The following is a 17081-nucleotide window of genomic DNA, read 5'->3' on the forward strand; positions in this document are numbered from 1 at the left end:
TTGTGTACAGTTATGGTACGCGCTGTGCTGTTTGGACGAACGGAGAGAGATGAAAGATCAGTTGACGGATCAAGCGATATGATCAGTAGAGGGAAGGGTACAGGTAGATGAAATGCTACCGTCTGGTACGGATTTTTGAGCTATCTCTTCGTTTGGATGCTCTCTTGGTGTCGGAAACCAAAATTTTCACCGTTTCTGAAGCGATTTCGACGGACGGAACGGCGCAAAATACGAAAGAGATGCAGGATCCGGTTTGCCTTTTCCCCCACACTCTAATGCGTTTGATAGGAATGTGAAAGGAATGTTCTTTGATAAACCCTAATTCTCACATTCCGGTCACCAAAGAAATGGAATTTATGGGTATATATATGGGTTTGTGCCTTGCCTTGTTATCACTGACAACTATGAAAGTAAATAAACGTGAACATGGTTAGTTACTGCATGCTATTCAGTGCCAGTGCCAATCTTCTTATTCAAATTGCTGAGCATTTGCATTTGGATTGGGTAACATTACCAACCTGTGGATGCTGTGCGCAGCATCACTACGCGAACTGTTCCGTCCTTGCCAGGATGAACCGAAATAATACGCCCCATTGCCCACAAGGAAGGATGCATGTTGTCTTCTTTGACGATCACCAGTTGGTTTTCTTTTAGGGATACTGATCGACCATTGCAATACTTGGCTTGCGCTTGCAATTGCTGTAAGCCAGTGAACTGTGACTCCTTTCATGATTTCAGCCCGAATGTAGCAGCAAGCACCATACGCCACTTGTGATGCATCTGCGAAAATGTGTATCTGCAGATTTGTAGCCGAGTGTTGTGAAACCTTAACCATTCATGCTGTAAGTGCGATGGGAGTTCGCTATCCCAGTCCCATGCCTTTCCATCGTCTTAAGCGACCATAGTTGCTGCATGAATAGTTTAGCGATGATTATCGTTGGACTCAGCAAGCCGAGAGGGTCGAAGATCTTGGCTATATATGATAAAACTATCCGCTTTATCAATATCGCTGTTACAGAGGGCAAAACACTGTAATGCGTTTGATAGGAATGTGACACCGACAGGCAGACGTGATTAATGCGATTATGCGAGAAAAAAAAGCTTTATTAAATATATGGTGAGAAGTGTTACTTCCACTTGTGGATGCTCGCTTGGGATGACAAGTAACAAAACTGGCCGATTCCGGAGCATTTTGTCCAAACTTCAAATTTCGCCAGGAGCCTCTCGTGGTAACCCTTCAAAGCCCCCTCTAGCATAGGAGACTGGGCCTATGTATACAACTACTACACACATTTTTTTGGGGCCTCCAACACGGCGAGGCCCTAGGCGACCGCCTACTCCGTCTACCGTTTGATCCGCCGTTGCTCCAACATTGGACATTTGATAAGGCGTTAGGTAAGGTTTTCGGCCATCTGGCGTATGGTTAGCCAATAGGGCTTCGCAGCATTTTTCCTAAATGTATATTAGGCATAGTATTTAAGCAAACTTTAGTTCATTCAATTATCTTGAATTGTTGAATCGTTTCATCCTCATTCATAGTTTGACCTTTTGTGATTTAAAGCTTACATTAGCCTTCATCAGCTGGGACTGACAGACCTTTTTTGGATATAGCCTAATCAAAGGATCTTCAAGGATAGGATAGGATCAAGAATCAAAGGATAAGCAATGAAATGCGTCGTACGAATCGAGGATTCGGGTATAGTTCGCAGTTAGACAACACCATTCGAATTTAACCCATTTTTCAGACATAACATAAGGAAATTAAAACTGCAAATGATGAAATATATTGTTTGGCTTATCTCGATGGATGGAGCATTTAGCAGGCTTAGAATAAAATAATTGGAAGGGCTCCATGGTTCCGAAGCATCGCCGTTTAGTGTAACGCACCGAAGATTGTAGATCAAATCACTACAACTAACTTTCCTTGCTAACTTGTATAGAAAGCTAGATGCTGATTAATTTCCAAACCGTCGAAACGCATACAGAAAAACTAATTTAAGATACGATCGAATCCTATATGTCAATCGCACACATTATGATTGTAATTGTCATTTCGAAAGTATTATAAGTGTACTAAACTATATTTAATCTAACGCAGCAACGCTACATAAACAAACTCAATAGAATCACCGTCACAGGTCATTAAGCACGGCACTGTTTCTTCGATGTTCAATTACTTCAAATGAACAACAAGAACAACGAATTACGATTACGCCATTTTGCTCAATGCAATCTTCGCAGCAGCACGGCGGGCATCTTCCTTGTTCTTGCCAAAACCGTACACCTTCTCTCGCTTAGAGCGATGCGTGTAGGACAGCTTCACGTACACCACCTCATCATCCACGATCGGTGCGCTGAAATATGGTTTCGCTTCAGGATGTTCGAACAGCTGGCGTACGACCTGGATCGGTGTATCGTGGCTGAAGGAGGTAATCTCGTCGCGCATCAAACGGTAGCACACCTGCCACACCACGTTGAGATCGTTCTTGCTGTCGAGGTAGATGGCACCGATCAGTGCCTCGAACACGTCGCCCAGCACCTTCGGCACATCGACATATTCCGCCATCGGCATGTTCGACTCTTCCGTCAGCAGGCGGACCCAGTCACCGGTGCGGTTGTTGTTTTTCCCCTGCACGTCGACAAACTTTCCAATCGTATCGGTCAGCATCGGTGACTGGGAGAGGATGTACAGGTGCAGCTCGTACCGCACAAGCACGCAAGCCAGATTCACGTTGTTTACCAGCGCCGAACGGAGATCGGTCAGCTGGCCGGGTGACATCGTCGGATTCCGCTCGAAGATGTACATCGATACGAGAAAGTCCAACACGGCATCGCCAAGAAATTCAAGCTGCTGATACGACGAGGTTAGGCAATGCGCACTGTACGAACTGTGCGTGAACGCTTGCAGTAGATATAGTCGGTTGTGGAACTTGTACCCCAGTATCGATTCGATCCGGTCCGGATTGCACAGCAGCTGGTCCACCCGGTGACGGACAGCAAAGTAATCACTGATTGGGTAGCTAGCGGTACGGAGCAGCTTCGCAACGTCTGCATCTTTCGGTATCACGCCCAAATGCGACAGAATCCGGAACGACCGTTCATACCCGACCGTTTTCACACACACGCCCATCAGCGCTTCGGTTGCGTCCGCTACGACCTTGTCCGCGATTTGCACCTGCTGCAGCACGCTGTGCATGGTGGAACGGGGCGGTTGGTCGATCTTTACGATCAGCGGTAAGAACTTTTCGATCGTCGCCTGCGACGCTACGCCGCACTGGATTTCCTCCTCGGAAAGCTTCAGATTGTACAGCAGTGCGGGTGTTTCGTTCGCCTCGATCATCGCCTTGCGTATTTGTAACGGCACGCTTGACAACGGTGGCACCCAGTCGTTATTCGGATCGAACGTGTGCACCTTTATCTTGCCGGGCAGGCCGTAGTTCATCGCACAGTACAGCAGGTTACGGTTGCTAACCATACGGCTCTTACAGAACGTCAGATACCCTTCGTGCCAGCTGGTGTGCCGGAACAGTATGTACACCGATACGCTAAACTTGAGAAACGCGTCACCCAACACCTCGAACCGCTCGAGATTGAATACATCGCCAGACGATTTGGTGGTCATGGCTTGCAACAGATCCGCCTGCTGCAGGCACACGTTGGCCGTATTTTCTACCGTTAGTTTCAGCATGTTTATCACCCCTGGTCGCCCGTAACCGTCGGTAATCGCAGGCATAAGCCGACCCGCAGTAGCTTCCGCTTCCACGTGTTGCAGATCCAGCTTCGCCAACGCCTCCTGAACGTTGGACTCGGTAATCGAACTGTAGACCCTGTTCACAATCGCCTTCGCATTGGGTTGGTATTTATTCACGAACAGCGCATAATAGTCCAGATCTATCTTGCTCAACGTGTTCCAATTCCGATCCAAATCCTTCGGCTCTTCATTGCTCTCCCAAGGGAACGTGAACCGTTCGACCGCCGATTCTGTTTCGCTGTGTATCTGTTCCAACACGGCGAGCAGTTGCTTACTATCAGGCTTTTCCACATTGCGCACTTCTTGGACCGTCTCCATCTCTTCGTCGTCTTCATCATTTTCATCCTCCTCATCGTCCTGTTCGTAGTATTCGCTCAACTTTTGACTCCCGGCGGACAGTAGCCCGTCGACAACAAGGTCATCAAGCTTGCCGCACTGCACACTACCAATCTGAGCGTTTTGAGCCAGATCCATCCGTATGTCTTCCGCCAGCAGCAGATAGTGAACCCGGTGCAAGGTGCTCGGTAGCAAAGTCGCCTTCAGCCAATACTCTGCCGGAAATTCATAATTATGCACAAGCTCCGGTATCAGTATTTCCTGAAACTCCCAAAACCTCGAACGAGTGCTGATGCCGCCATCCGATTCCCCGCCCGGATGCAATCTGTTCAGGCTCGTCGTGATGCCTTTCACCTCGATCAGGAACTGATCGTCCCGCCGCACAACGACCTGTTTATGTTCCTTTTGGTAGTACTCCTCGTACGATTCATATTTCTCGTTCGGGAAAGCACTCGTCGGTCGCAAATCTTCACGCACCTGTACCACCACGTGATTCTTGTGGGGATCGTTTTTGTACCATGGATGGATCACACGCAGCTGATAGTCTTGCGGTTCGAACCGCAGCTGCTGCCTGGCACGGGTGCTCAGTTCCGCAGCCGGTTTTAGGTATTGGAACTTCCTCACCAGCTCCCAATCGATCACCTCCGAGCGCAGCATCGGCACAATAATGAAGCCATTCTCCTCTGGCAGCGCTTCCAGGACCGTGAACGATTTCCACAGCTTAAGCAGGTCGCGAAACAGCATTAGATGGAATCGCTTCAGCTTCTGCAGCTCGTTTGAGTCGGGTGCGAGCGTAATGGGAATCGGGGTTGGTACCACCACCACCTCGATCGGACCGAGCGTAACGAACAGCTTCATCATCGCCAATGGTGGCAACTTGTTGCGCGTCAGTATGCCAAAGTTATTGCCGCTGTTGTATAGCTCACTAAACAACCGCACGTTCTCGACACGGTCGCCTGCGTCGAATTTCGCTCGCATGCGTATGATGTACACGAAACAGCCTTCTCCGTCCGCACTCGGTGTACCACCGATCGTTTCCTTTGGATAGCAAATTTTATGCCCACGCACGTGCTTCATCGTTCCCGGCTGGGATTTTGCCGGTTCTTAAGGCATTCCGGAAAGAAAAAATAAAACATATTAAAAAACAATTGAGTTCATCTAAAATAATAGAAATTTCGTGTGTAAGTAGTAAAGATTAAGGCGTGTCTTGGAATCGTTTCAGGTACAATATTGAAGAAAGATGTAGAATATTGACACCTATAATGCATCTTTTCTGTGCACCTTTTTCTTAAACTTACATGCTTGTAAAGCCGTCAAACATAACAACTTTATACGCATTATTGTTCAAAATGGTGCTCGTTTGTGATTTGTAAAGTTTTTTTTTTCTTATTTTACGCGAAGTTCACCGAACTCGCTCATTGAGGAGAGATGTGCATGAAAAGTATCCAGAAATGGATTCAACCGTACCATTTGCCATTTGCCTTGCAACGTTAAAAACCATCATTAACAACCATTCTTACCATTGGACATTTTGCGCCAAAGCTGAAAGTACTGTTCGCTTAATTCCTCTATCTTTTCACGCGATGTTACTGGTAGCAAATTCATGTTCAATTCGCCAGCTTCGTACAGCCGCTTACACGCATTAAATGCGGCCGACTGCTTGGCCAGCTTCACATTAGCCATCGGCTGCCCGTAAATCGTTTCACGCACCGTTGATTGTAGCGGCAGCTTTACCGATACAGTGATCGATTGCGGTGTCTTGTCGATACGCTCCCACGTAACGTTCGAGTTTGTGAACAGATCGCGGGGCATGGTCATGCAATACCGGTTCAGTAGCTGTATCGAGGAAAGCACATCCAGTTTGGCACCGATCGGTGTATAAAACGGTGGTATCATATCTTTCAGCAGCTCTTGCTCAACATCGGATATCAGCGGTTCTGGGCGATTGATGGTTTTTCCAATCAATTCCTGTAATAAAAGCAGACCAAACCATGCATCAATGCAACACACAGCACGACATTGCTTGTAAATGGTAGATCAACCTACATCCTTCAACTTAGCTTCAATATCGCGGTACAATTTCATGCGAGTTGTAAACGCTGCATAGTCCTCCAACGGAATCATCAACAGATATCTGCTCGTTTTCATCCGAGCCCGTCCCTTCGACTGCATATAGGATGAGTACGTTGTGGGTTCATCGAACATGATTACCATGTTACATATCTGCAGGTCTATACCTTCTTCCAGCACGTTTGTCGCACACAGTACGTTTATCTTGTGCTTACGGAAATTTTCCAGTACCTAGAGAATGAGAGAAAATAAAAGAAGAATAGCTGCACCGCCTCGAATACGTTCGTTTTGTACCCACGCCTTACCCGACGATCTTCCTTGCAAACGAGGATCAGTTCAATGGATTCTTCCAACGGTGAATTATTTCCTACGATAAAATTGGGCTTCACTATCTGTCCCGCTGTCTGGGCATCGGTTTCCATACGGGCCTCAAAGTAGATCTTGATCAGATGGTAAAGCACTTTCGCGGTAAAGCGCCGTTTCACAAACACAATAGTCTGTTTCTGGTTATCCTGCAAAGTGCGATAAGACATCTCAAGAAACTTCAGCAGTTTAATGGATCGGTCGCTGGAGAATTTCATTATCTGCTGCACCACATCAAATCCGCTCATTGCCTCAACCAAATCATGCCGCACCATATCGCAAACTAGGAAAGGAAAGATGTGTTACTTACTACAATACAGAAGATTCAACAAAGCCACCGCATCACGTGTTTATCAATAACTACTTACATGAAAGCGCTGCACGATACACTTGTCGTGCTTTGTTGCACTGGGCCTGACGTTTGCTAACCTCAAGTTGGACTATCACCGCCAGTATAGCGAGCGAACCGGGGTAAATGCCAAGCTCTACCGTCTGGTGTACAAACTCGTTCAGCGCCTTCCTTACTTCCTTGATTGGTTTCGCAACGGACTTTTGCAACGTTTGGGATGACTGTGTCGAATACTCCGGTAAGTATATGTTCTCGAGTGAAACTAGGAATGTTTTCAATTTCACCGCTATATCGACAAATATCGGCGACAAATGCACCGTTGATTTGCGATATTGTACCATTATTTCTTCTGGATTGGTAGAGAAGCTGGACACAGTTGCGTGCTCCTCGTAGTTGGCAACTGTTGCTATAGTTGCGTTGAACGTATTTTCCAACCGTTCCAGCTCTGCTGGCACGTGTGCCGACAACTTCAGCTCCTTGAACAGCAACGTCCCGGACAGACCGAGCACACGGGGCCGTTCCTTGGCAGGAGCCGCCACTATTTCTTTCATTATCGCATGCATCGGGTGCTGTCCAACCGCCCGGTGGCATTCGTCGAACACAATCATATTAATGTTCGACGGACTCATGTAACCGTGCCGAAGCACATCCAGCAAAATTTGAGCCGTGCTGACAATAATCTATTAGTATAACAAACGGAAAATTTTGTCCCATGAATAATTGCTTCCTTATCATCGCTAGAGTAAGATCTTTTCTTACCTGGCCTTCGGTGAACTCTTTGTGCCAACGATCGCCTTTCCAGGCATCTACGTTCACTTCACTCGTGTAAAGCTTCACGTTGAATGGCATATGCCGGACAAAGAACTGGGCTTGCTGCTTCGCCAGGGCCACCGTGTTTGCGAGGAAAAATGTACGCTTACCGCCTTCCTCGATCGTGTTCCGCACCTGATAACTTATCTCCTTCATCGCCAGCAGTGCGATGAACGTTTTGCCGGAACCGGTCGGCAGAAAAATGATGGTGTTTTTGGCCAAACATATCTCCTTCATCTGCGTCTGGTAGTTGCGAGGTGCGAAATCCTCCATCGGTGCTGATTCACTCTATACCGCCGAAAGTATTTGGTAAGAAATTGGTTAGTTTTTATGCACTCCAGCAAATCCAGGTCTACGTGTCGCAACAAACTGCCGTCTTCTTACTTCTGCCAACATTGTAACAAGCAAGTCGAGACGAAGAATTGCATCAGCTATGTATTACTCATCGAATTCGTGCCGGCACGGCCTACCGAGTTATTAATGTACGATCTGCACATTACGATGTGTTTAGTCGATCGATCGACATTTCTTACATCAATTATTTTAGTACAGCAATATCACAAATTCATTGCACATTGCATAGGTGAGTTACAGAACACGGAAATACATTTAACAATTATTAATTTTTACCAGCCAGCCACATTCCAACAAACAACAAGAGTCGAACTGCCACTTGCAGCCAAATTGCACTTTAAACTCAAGGTAAATATAGAATAGAGAATAATATAGAGCCGACTGACGTTTTGCGTTTTGACAACTGTATTTCAATGTGATTTCAAACAAAAAAACTGATGTTCGAAGCGTCTGTTATTTCTAAACGAGCGATTGCTATCATTTTGTGAATTAATAGCTTCCTGGTTACACACCAGGTCATCGGTACAAAAAACCATTTGGACCGTTCTCCAAAGCTAAGGGCTTTCTATCAGACTCACTTGGTAAAAATAAAGCTTGGAAGCCGGAAATGGTTTGTATAGGCAGGACGTAACGACAAGAAGAAGAAGAGCCCAATTAGGCCAACGATACTCGCTTGTGCGTCAAGGATTGTAATACACGCGTAATAAATTTGGAAAAATACATAATTGTATGCTAAACATGCATCGGATGGAGTTTGGATCTATTTCCATTGCATTCCATTTCCAAACGAAACGCAGGGCGTTTTGCGCGTTGCATGCGTGTGTCACGTAGACGAAATCACAGCAACTTTTAAAACAAAAAATATATCCTCTTGAAGTAAAACCAAAACAATCGCTTGCTGTCAATGTGAATGATTTGACATACAATATGGCGTCCCCTGTATAATGTGTACCAACCTGAATGTATGCATATCACAAGCGCACACGGGCTAGTTGCGCATTTCGGGGACTAGCTGTCGATTCAACCAAATACACTTCCTCCATTTTCCTGAAGCTGAAAGATGAATGAAGTCGCGAAGCACAGTCCGTGTAACTTAGCCTAAGCACGGTAACGTAGTTCCGTCGTGCAGGAAGCGTACGAGCAAATGGTGATATCGTGAATACTGTTAAACCCCTGCAATACAAACGGTGGTGCGCGCTTATCGTAAAATTTGTGTTGCTTCTCGTTGTGTAGCGTTGAGTGGCTGGTACCAGAAGTCATTCAACTTGAAACAAAATCGATGCATCGGCGCTACCGCCGCCGTCGCGTTGTGCAATTTTTTGCCTTAATCCCCGGTGTGTTGTGTACGGTGCGTGAAGAATTATAAAGAATGCCATTCTGCTTTATGCGCTAATAGTGCTGATAGGGAAAATATGCTCCCCAGTGTATGATGTGTGCAAGTGCGCTAAATTAAGTTTCGGTAAATTCATTCCATTCACCTGTGCCTGCAATTAAAGCGCCACAGTGCATTCCGTACTTCCCTGCGTGCGCGATTGTGTTAGTGTGTGGTGCGTTTTTGGCCATCGGTGCTGTTTTGTTACAAGGAAAGCGTCACGTTTAATTGCAGAAACGATTTTTTTCTCTCGTGGAAAACAGGCGAAAAACGGTCATTGGTGACCGACATATTTGCGTGAACCGGGCGACAATTCCCTCCCGACGGGGAGTCCACCGTGTACGGTCAGCAGCGTGCCAGAACGGGATGCAGAGAGCGCTAAATAGCTAACTGTAAGGGCCGGTTTTTTACCTTTGTTTCGTCCGTCGTCACCAACACCAGTGTGGTGCGCCTGGAACGCGTCGTACAACGCTGCGCCGCGGAAGAAAGAACGCGGAACGCGTATGTGTGTGCTACGTTGTGCCTGCGAAGGAAATATGTCTTGTCCGCATCAACGTGGGAAATAGTGGAAAATCGTGGTATTCGTGGTGTTAAATGAATTGTGACTTTTTAATCGGCTTTGATACATTTTGTAGGAAGCTGCGTTGTAAACAGCGAACACAGAGTGTGACGGTTGCTAAGCAACCGATAGCGGGCAGGTGAATAAGAGGTGACAAGCGCTATACAAAAAAAAAAACACTTGCTAATGACGGCAGTAGCAGCGGCACCAGCAACGCCAACAATACAATCGTTTCGATGGGCACGATGATGGAAACGGAGTCGGTTAAGTCGGAACCGGGCAGCAAAAGCAGACGATCGCGCACATCCCAAAATCACCAGCAACAGCAGCAACAGCACAGCACACTCGGTTCCCACCGGACGCGTCATTCGCATCGAAACAGCAGCAACAATCATTCCCGCAGCGGTAACAACAAGCGTCCCGATATGGCACCGTTTCAGACGAGCGTCAACCTCGGTGACGATGGCCGTGATGGGCAGGAGATCATCGAGGTGTCGATCCTGCCACAGGACGAAACGTGGGGCGACAACACAACCGCCATCACGGGCAACACCTCCGAGCAGAGCATCTCGATGGAGGACGTCAGCTACTTCCAGATGGCGGATGATCGTGGTGTTGGGTTCGCTTGCCAGCGGTACCTGGAGCGCGGGTTGGCCGTGTTGCTCTGTGCGGTCGCATTCGTCGGTCCGCTGGCCATGGTCGTTCTACCGCGGCTTGGCTTTTTCCCATCCGCCTTCGAAAGTTTAGACCTCACCCAGAACGAACGTTTGCGACTGCTGGCCTGCAATGCGGAGTGCAAAGGTATGCTGGTATCGCTGGCCGCGCGGCTGCTGCTGCTGGCGATCGGGCTGTGGGCGCTGTTTCTTCGCCAGCCGGCCGCCATCATGCCGCGCATCTTTCTGTTCCGTTCGTGCGCGTTGCTGCTCGTGCTGATCTCATCCTTCGCGTACTGGCTGTTCTACATCGTGCAGGTGACGGAGGGTGCCCGCGCGATCGTGTCCGGTTCGTCGGTGGTCGACTACAAAACGTTGGTCGCGTACGCTACCAGCTACTGCGACACGCTACTGTTCGTGCACTATGTGGCGGTTGTGCTGCTGGAGATACGCCACCTTCAGCCGCTGTACCATGTGAAGGTGATCCGCAGCCCGGACGGGGAATCGCACAGTTACAGCGTCGGGCAGCTCAGCATTCAACGTGCCGCCGTATGGGTGCTGCAGCGGTACTACACCGAGTTCAGCATCTACAACCCGTACCTCGAGCGGTTGCCGGTGTCGAAGGCCCAGCGAAAGGCGGCCGCCGTATCGTCGTTCAAGTACTACGACGTGGACGGTGCAACACCGGCCCAGCAGCAGAGCCAATCGCGTGCCGTGCTGGCGGCCCATGCACGGCGCCGCGATTCCTCCCACAACGAGCGCTTCTACGAGGAGCACGAGTACGAGCGGCGGGTGAAAAAGCGCCGTGCGCGGCTTGTAACAGCGGCCGAGGAAGCGTTCACGCACATCAAGCGCATGCAGCAACCGTCCGGTTCGCAGCAGCACGAGCAGCAGCAGGGCGACGGGGGAACCGCACCACCTGCCATACCGCTCGATCCGCAGGAAGCGGCCCAAGCAATCTTTCCTTCGATGGCGCGGGCACTGCAGAAGTATCTGCGCGTCACCCGGCAACAGCCGCGCCACACGGTCGAATCGATCCTGAAGCATCTGGCGCACTGTCTCAAGCACGATATGTCACCGCGTGCCTTCCTCGAGCCGTACCTCGTCGAGGCGCCGGTACTGCAGAACGATAAGGAGCGCCGCACGAACCACAACTGGTCGCTGATCTGTGACGAGCTGCTGTCCCGGCCGCTCTCCGACGGCTGCACCTTCCAGCTGATCCAGAACGACGTGTCGCTGACGGTGTCGATCCACCGGATACCGCACTTCACCGTCAGCGAGGAGGTGGTCGATCCAAAGTCGAACAAGTTCGTGCTGAAGCTCAACTCGGAGACGAGCGTGTGACCGGTGGCGGCGATGCGTGGGGTGCGAAATCGGACCGGGAAGCCACCGAACGCTGGTGAGCAACGGCGGGCAGAAATATTGCATCAACTGAACCATCTACTCATTACCGGTAAGCGCCGGAACCGAAAGATACAAGACCGGTTAGTTTGAAGTGTCTGCAAGCGAGGCGAGGGTTAGAATATGGCGAGCTAGCAGAAGGACACATTAGATTCCTTCCCTTACGCGATAAGAACTTAATTTAGTAGCTTAGCTTAAGGCCTCCGGCTTGAGCAACGTGTTTATCTGGTTCATTTGGATTCGACTCGCCAAAGAGTAGTAGGAAGTAACGCAGGAACGTTTAGTACGAACGAAGAATCGGAACCCGGAAGCCAAATCTCAGTCAACCAGAGAGACCCAAAGCCGCACCACACATATCCAATGTCCCTCTGTATTTTGGTTTTAAGTGATACGATATTCTATTCCCATCGTTCGCTATCTCGCTCTCTTAACAAACAGAAAAACACACACACTAATGCACAGACCCATAAAGAAAAGTCAACTGAAAAGACCCCCCGAAGGGATACGGGCCACCGCCGCCACCCAGGGTGGCTAATGACGACAAAGCTGTCGCTTTGTCTTTGGCGTCGTCCAGAAGGCTTACACGTTTAATGAAGACACATTTGGGAAGCGTTGGGTAATGCTTCGGGAATGCATTATACAAAGAACCGATCGATTAGGTCCAAAAACCCATCCGGTCCATCGATCGAGTCAGTCCCCGGCCGGCCGAATGCGTTCCCCGAAGCTTTAATTCGTTTTTGATCGTAACGAGATTTTTTTATTTCTTGTTTCCCTGGGCCACAAGTGTATGTGGGACGACGCCGATTCGAAACTGTTTTGCCGCTAGTGTTTATTGGAAGAAAATTCCGAGAGTTGCACGGACGGGGGGAGAGAACACGCGTTCCCACCTGGGGCCGTAGATGTTTTGTCGTTAAAATCTTCCTCAGCCCCATTTTTCCGACGTCTAATTGCATGGATCACTCGGATCACGCCAAGATTGATTCCCCGGCCAAACGGTCGATGCTGTTCACCATTTTGTTTCGTTTCATTCCAGTCAAAACTGTGTGAAGCAATACGCAGGTGTATCTTCACGATCCGCACACTGCACGAACGAACCGGCGCACCCAAACGGCTTTTGGGATGGACGTTTCTACCTCATTCGGTGGTTTGATCGAATGACAACCGGAACGGATCGAATTTGTAGCCCGTACCCCCTCACGTCTTTCAAACGAACGCGAATCATGAATCGTGACCGGCGTAAAGGAAGAAGCTCGAATCGAATCATCCGGTACGAAACTGCGTTTTGTACGATCCAATCGGGTGTGGAAAATTGCATTCGCGCATCCCTTCTTCCATCAATCAACGCGATGCGGAATGTGTAATTCTGTGGGATATTATACAAAAAGAATCTTGGGAATTTGCTTCCTTGGGTGGTGCACCGATTGTGTCTTGTGTACACGCGTTTAAACAACTATGCAATTGTTTCCTTTGTAACACTAGAACTTCCAATTATGGGTGGTAATATTATAAACAATAATATTTGTTGAAGTTCCCGGTATAGAATAGATTTGTAAAAGCGCCCGAACAGCGCCCTCTTCCGTATAATACAGGTACCTACCGCCAATCTTAAGATTGCTAGTGAGAGGTCCGGTAGTTACGCTTACCAGACAAAACAACGATTCTATTCCGGAACTCTAGTACCACGCGTGAACCTCTCCCCTAAATTAGTGATGCAAATCATGCTTCTCGCTAGAAGCACCAATGTTGTTGTTCATCGTCCAAAAGCAGATTAATATGTAACGCGCGTTGAAGATACATTCCCTGTTTTGTCATTTTGGACAACGTTCTCGTTTTGTCGTTTACGCAGTGTCTTTGCCATTCTAAGGGACCAAATTAATGCGAATCCCCAAACATTTGTCGTCAGCATCGTTCAGTGAGAGAAGAAACTCGCAGATCGCTCCAGGAAATAACCGATCCGACGATTTGACGCTTCTTTACCGGCCACAATGGGTCCGTATATAAGATCAAAGCAAAAATCCCGCGCAATCGCGAATCAAATTCCGTTTCGTTTCTGTTTTTTTTTTCGTCTCTATTTGCAGTTTGTGGAGTTATGGTTTTAAGCTACTCCCCCGGGGTGGGAGCCAGTCATTAACGTGTGTAGTAGGGTGCATAAATTGGTCCGGGGTGGTCATTCCACGAAGATGGCCCGCTTCGCAAAGTGTTGGCGGGCAGCATAAAGAGAGGGAGAGAGCAAAAAAAAACAACAAAACAAGCGCTGAAAACTATTAGTCGGATTTGCATATCATTTACTAATCAAATCATAATCCTACCAGCTAATAATCGTGCGGCATAGGGGTTTTTGCTGGAACGCTGTGTCTCACGGATGCCTATGGGAAAAATCGTGCCGTGTGCAACGGTGGATTATTGTTTTAGTTTCGGTTCGACTCGGGGTTACTTCATAACTCGGGACACACCACGGCCGCATCCAGAACCGGTACGGTAAGCGTATCTTTATGTGCCGCCCCTGTATCGGGACAACTATTGCAATTAATGTCTAAGACACAGATAAGCAGTTGGAAAAAAGTAACATTAGCCTGTGAGTTACTTTCCATTACTTGTCGTTGGGGGCTTGTGTGAACCTGTCGTCGTCTCTCCATCGTTGTGCATCTTGTTTCAACATCCATGTTGCTCGAAAACCTTTCGAAACTCGATCTTCCAACTTAGCAGATCGAATGAAATTGTTTTCGCTAATAATTTATATTTTTTCACTTCCATTTTAGGCAAAAGACACTCCAAAACATTGGAAGAATCATGAAGAAGTAGTGATGGGTTAGACCAAGGTCTGTGTAGGATAGAGGTCGAGTAATATAGAGCGATTTGACAAGTAGCCAAAAGTTCGTTACACGTGATTTGACGTTTGGATGCCCTTTTCCATTCAAATGTTTTGTGTGTAGTTGTGTTGATTAATCGGGCCGGTCATAGCAACAAGATTTTTATTGTTTTAGATTTGGTTGGAAATTTGTGTCTCTGTTTTTCGATTTTAGTCCGGAATAAGATCTGAATATCTTATCGGCGATTGGTGTTCAAGGCAGGTGAAAAGGCAGAGAATCGGATTTTGTAATGCGATCATTTGGCAACGAGTAGGTGAGGCTCTTCACATATGAGGAAGAGGATGAGGCTCATCATATCTCCCGGTTCACAGTACGACGTGAAAGTCCGATCCGAAAGTCCGACCGTGTGATCAACCCTTGGTTAAGAACACTAATAGGTGATGACCACACACCACTTTATAAAACCATCAACAGTTGGCTGTTTTAACTAAAGGCATTCAAAACGAAGGAAAACTTTAACGACCAAGCTAATTGTGAAACTTTGCGATATAGTAAACAAGTAGACTAGACGCAAGGAATCTTACACGGGCGACCAAACGTCAAATGAAATCCAAAATGGCGAACCTCTATCTTAGCTATTACTCGACCTCTATCCTATACAGACCTTAGGTTAGACGTTAAAACAAACCCACCTCTTTCAACTTTCAACAAAGACACCGGAGCACAAAAACCAAACAAAATGAAACAATCGGCAACAAATAATAATTTCGATTTATAATTTTCGATCAAAGCAATCGAAAAATTACTCAACACCGTCACCTTTGCTCCTTTCATTTCCACGGTGTGACCGACCGTGCCCCGGTCGGTTGGATAATTTGATGATCTCGGGGCCACATCGCAGATTCGGTTTTGTGGTTTTCGTTCATTTTATATTCTCGATAGCTTCCTCCCGCCCTGATTGGTCTGTACCGTGACACTTGGAAGGTTTCTTTTGATTCTCCGTTCTTTGATCGGATCGAGAGCATGGGTTGCTATGCAGGAATGTGTTTCACTTCATGCGCACCGGAAGCTGCCATCCAATACTTCACGATTATGGTCGATCGGATTATTCCCTGTGCTCACGCATTCGGTATGTGTTGGAATTTTTCGAAAAAGCGTACAGATACGTTCTAATAAGATGAAAGAGTTTTTTTTTATTCTTATTGATAAACTTACGCATCGTTACTTACGTCACGTTCTTTCGTTTTAGTGTCGCCGAATGAAATTAAACGAATAGACACTAGTGATGGGAAAAACGGGTCCAGCGACGAAGCCTACTTCAGAAATGTTTGAAGCCGACTCTGAAACATCTCCAATGCCTATGACATATATCCATACCACTCCAATGTAGTGCAGTACTTGATGAACCCGAACTTACTGAACCATTTATTCCTATTGGTTCGCTAACGACATTAGGTCGATCCTTGAAAATGGATTGTGTAACTCATCACCACTCCGGAGTCGTTAGTTCGTCCGCTCCGAGCACCCCGAAGCGCGCACATCACTAACAGACCGATCTATTTCCTTACCGATAAGCCGATACCTTCCGGGCCAGCATTCGGATAGCAGCTCGACCCCTTCAAAAAGCCAATGCCGCCGCAACACACCCGCATCCCCTGTACCTTTTTGTTGTGCGTACTGCGGCTGACTACCTGCCAGCATGAGCATGAGCCAATTGTGTGCAGCCGATCGATCGACCACCACAGATGGCACAGAATTCCGCACCCGTGAAATGAAGGGAAAAAGGCATTATTCTGGTGTTTGCGTCTTTTATTTCGCTTCTCCTGCACCCCTGACCGGACGTCTTTACCCCACACACACACACACGCACGCGGTGGTGCGCTTTGTTGTACGCGATTGTGGACGTACACGGGGAACCCACCGGGTTTTATGGACAGTCGTGACTTTTATGACCAATACCGTCGATAGCGGTGTGCCCTTGTGAATCCGGCGGGGATTGTAATTTTGTTTAATTTTTCGCTCTTTTTCGTTGTTTTCTGCCGGTTTTCTTCCACGGGCACCCAATTGGTGGGAAATCGTTTTCTTTCCCTTTTTTCCACACCCGAAAACCTGGAGGGAAATTTATAAAACAAGTAGTTTTTAAGAGTATGGCTTTGAACCCGAAAAATTTCAGTTAAGAAGGATAGTTAAATTGCCAAAACTTTTGCTATTAGTTTTGTAATTTTCCTTTTCGGAAAACACCTGTTTCGGTAG

At 47.6% G+C, this 17081-nt stretch overlaps 2 protein-coding genes across 3 annotated transcripts; one reads left to right on the forward strand and one right to left on the reverse strand.

Moving 5' to 3' along the window:
• Positions 1-1753: 1753 nt before the first annotated feature.
• LOC128309637 (endoribonuclease Dicer) lies at positions 1754-8166 on the reverse strand. The gene is made up of 7 exons (XM_053046070.1): positions 8064-8166; positions 7629-7967; positions 6889-7549; positions 6463-6803; positions 6134-6388; positions 5608-6055; positions 1754-5190 (listed from the first exon to the last, which is right to left on the reverse strand). Exons 1-7 carry the CDS (start codon positions 8073-8075, stop codon positions 2210-2212), a joined length of 5037 nt encoding a protein of 1678 aa, XP_052902030.1. The 5' UTR covers positions 8076-8166; the 3' UTR covers positions 1754-2209.
• A 2013-nt stretch (positions 8167-10179) lies between these two features.
• LOC128310729 (vang-like protein 1) lies at positions 10180-14182 on the forward strand. Of its 2 annotated transcripts, none has more exons than XM_053047440.1 (2): positions 10180-12070; positions 14097-14182. In XM_053047440.1, exon 1 carries the CDS (start codon positions 10201-10203, stop codon positions 11959-11961), a length of 1761 nt encoding a protein of 586 aa, XP_052903400.1. In that variant the 5' UTR covers positions 10180-10200; the 3' UTR covers positions 11962-12070; positions 14097-14182. The 2 variants fall into 2 exon arrangements, with proteins under 2 accessions (XP_052903400.1, XP_052903399.1); XM_053047439.1 differs by lacking the exon at positions 14097-14182 and adding an exon at positions 13052-13848.
• Positions 14183-17081: the final 2899 nt, after the last annotated feature.

Source organism: Anopheles moucheti, chromosome 2 (genome assembly GCF_943734755.1).
Source record: "Anopheles moucheti chromosome 2, idAnoMoucSN_F20_07, whole genome shotgun sequence".
Classification (NCBI taxonomy): Eukaryota; Metazoa; Arthropoda; class Insecta; order Diptera; family Culicidae; genus Anopheles; species Anopheles moucheti.

Excerpts from the sequence above, each read along its gene's own strand:
- LOC128309637 (XM_053046070.1), bottom strand. Across the intron at positions 7,550-7,628 it reads AAGAGTTCACCGAAGGCCAG|ATTATTGTCAGCACGGCTCA; the intron begins GTAAGAAAAGAT and ends TTATACTAATAG. Across the intron at positions 6,804-6,888 it reads GTATCGTGCAGCGCTTTCAT|TTTGCGATATGGTGCGGCAT; the intron begins GTAAGTAGTTAT and ends TTCCTTTCCTAG.
- LOC128310729 (XM_053047440.1), top strand. The coding sequence starts at position 10,201 with ATGGGCACGATGATGGAAACGGAGTCGGTTAAGTCGGAACCGGGCAGC.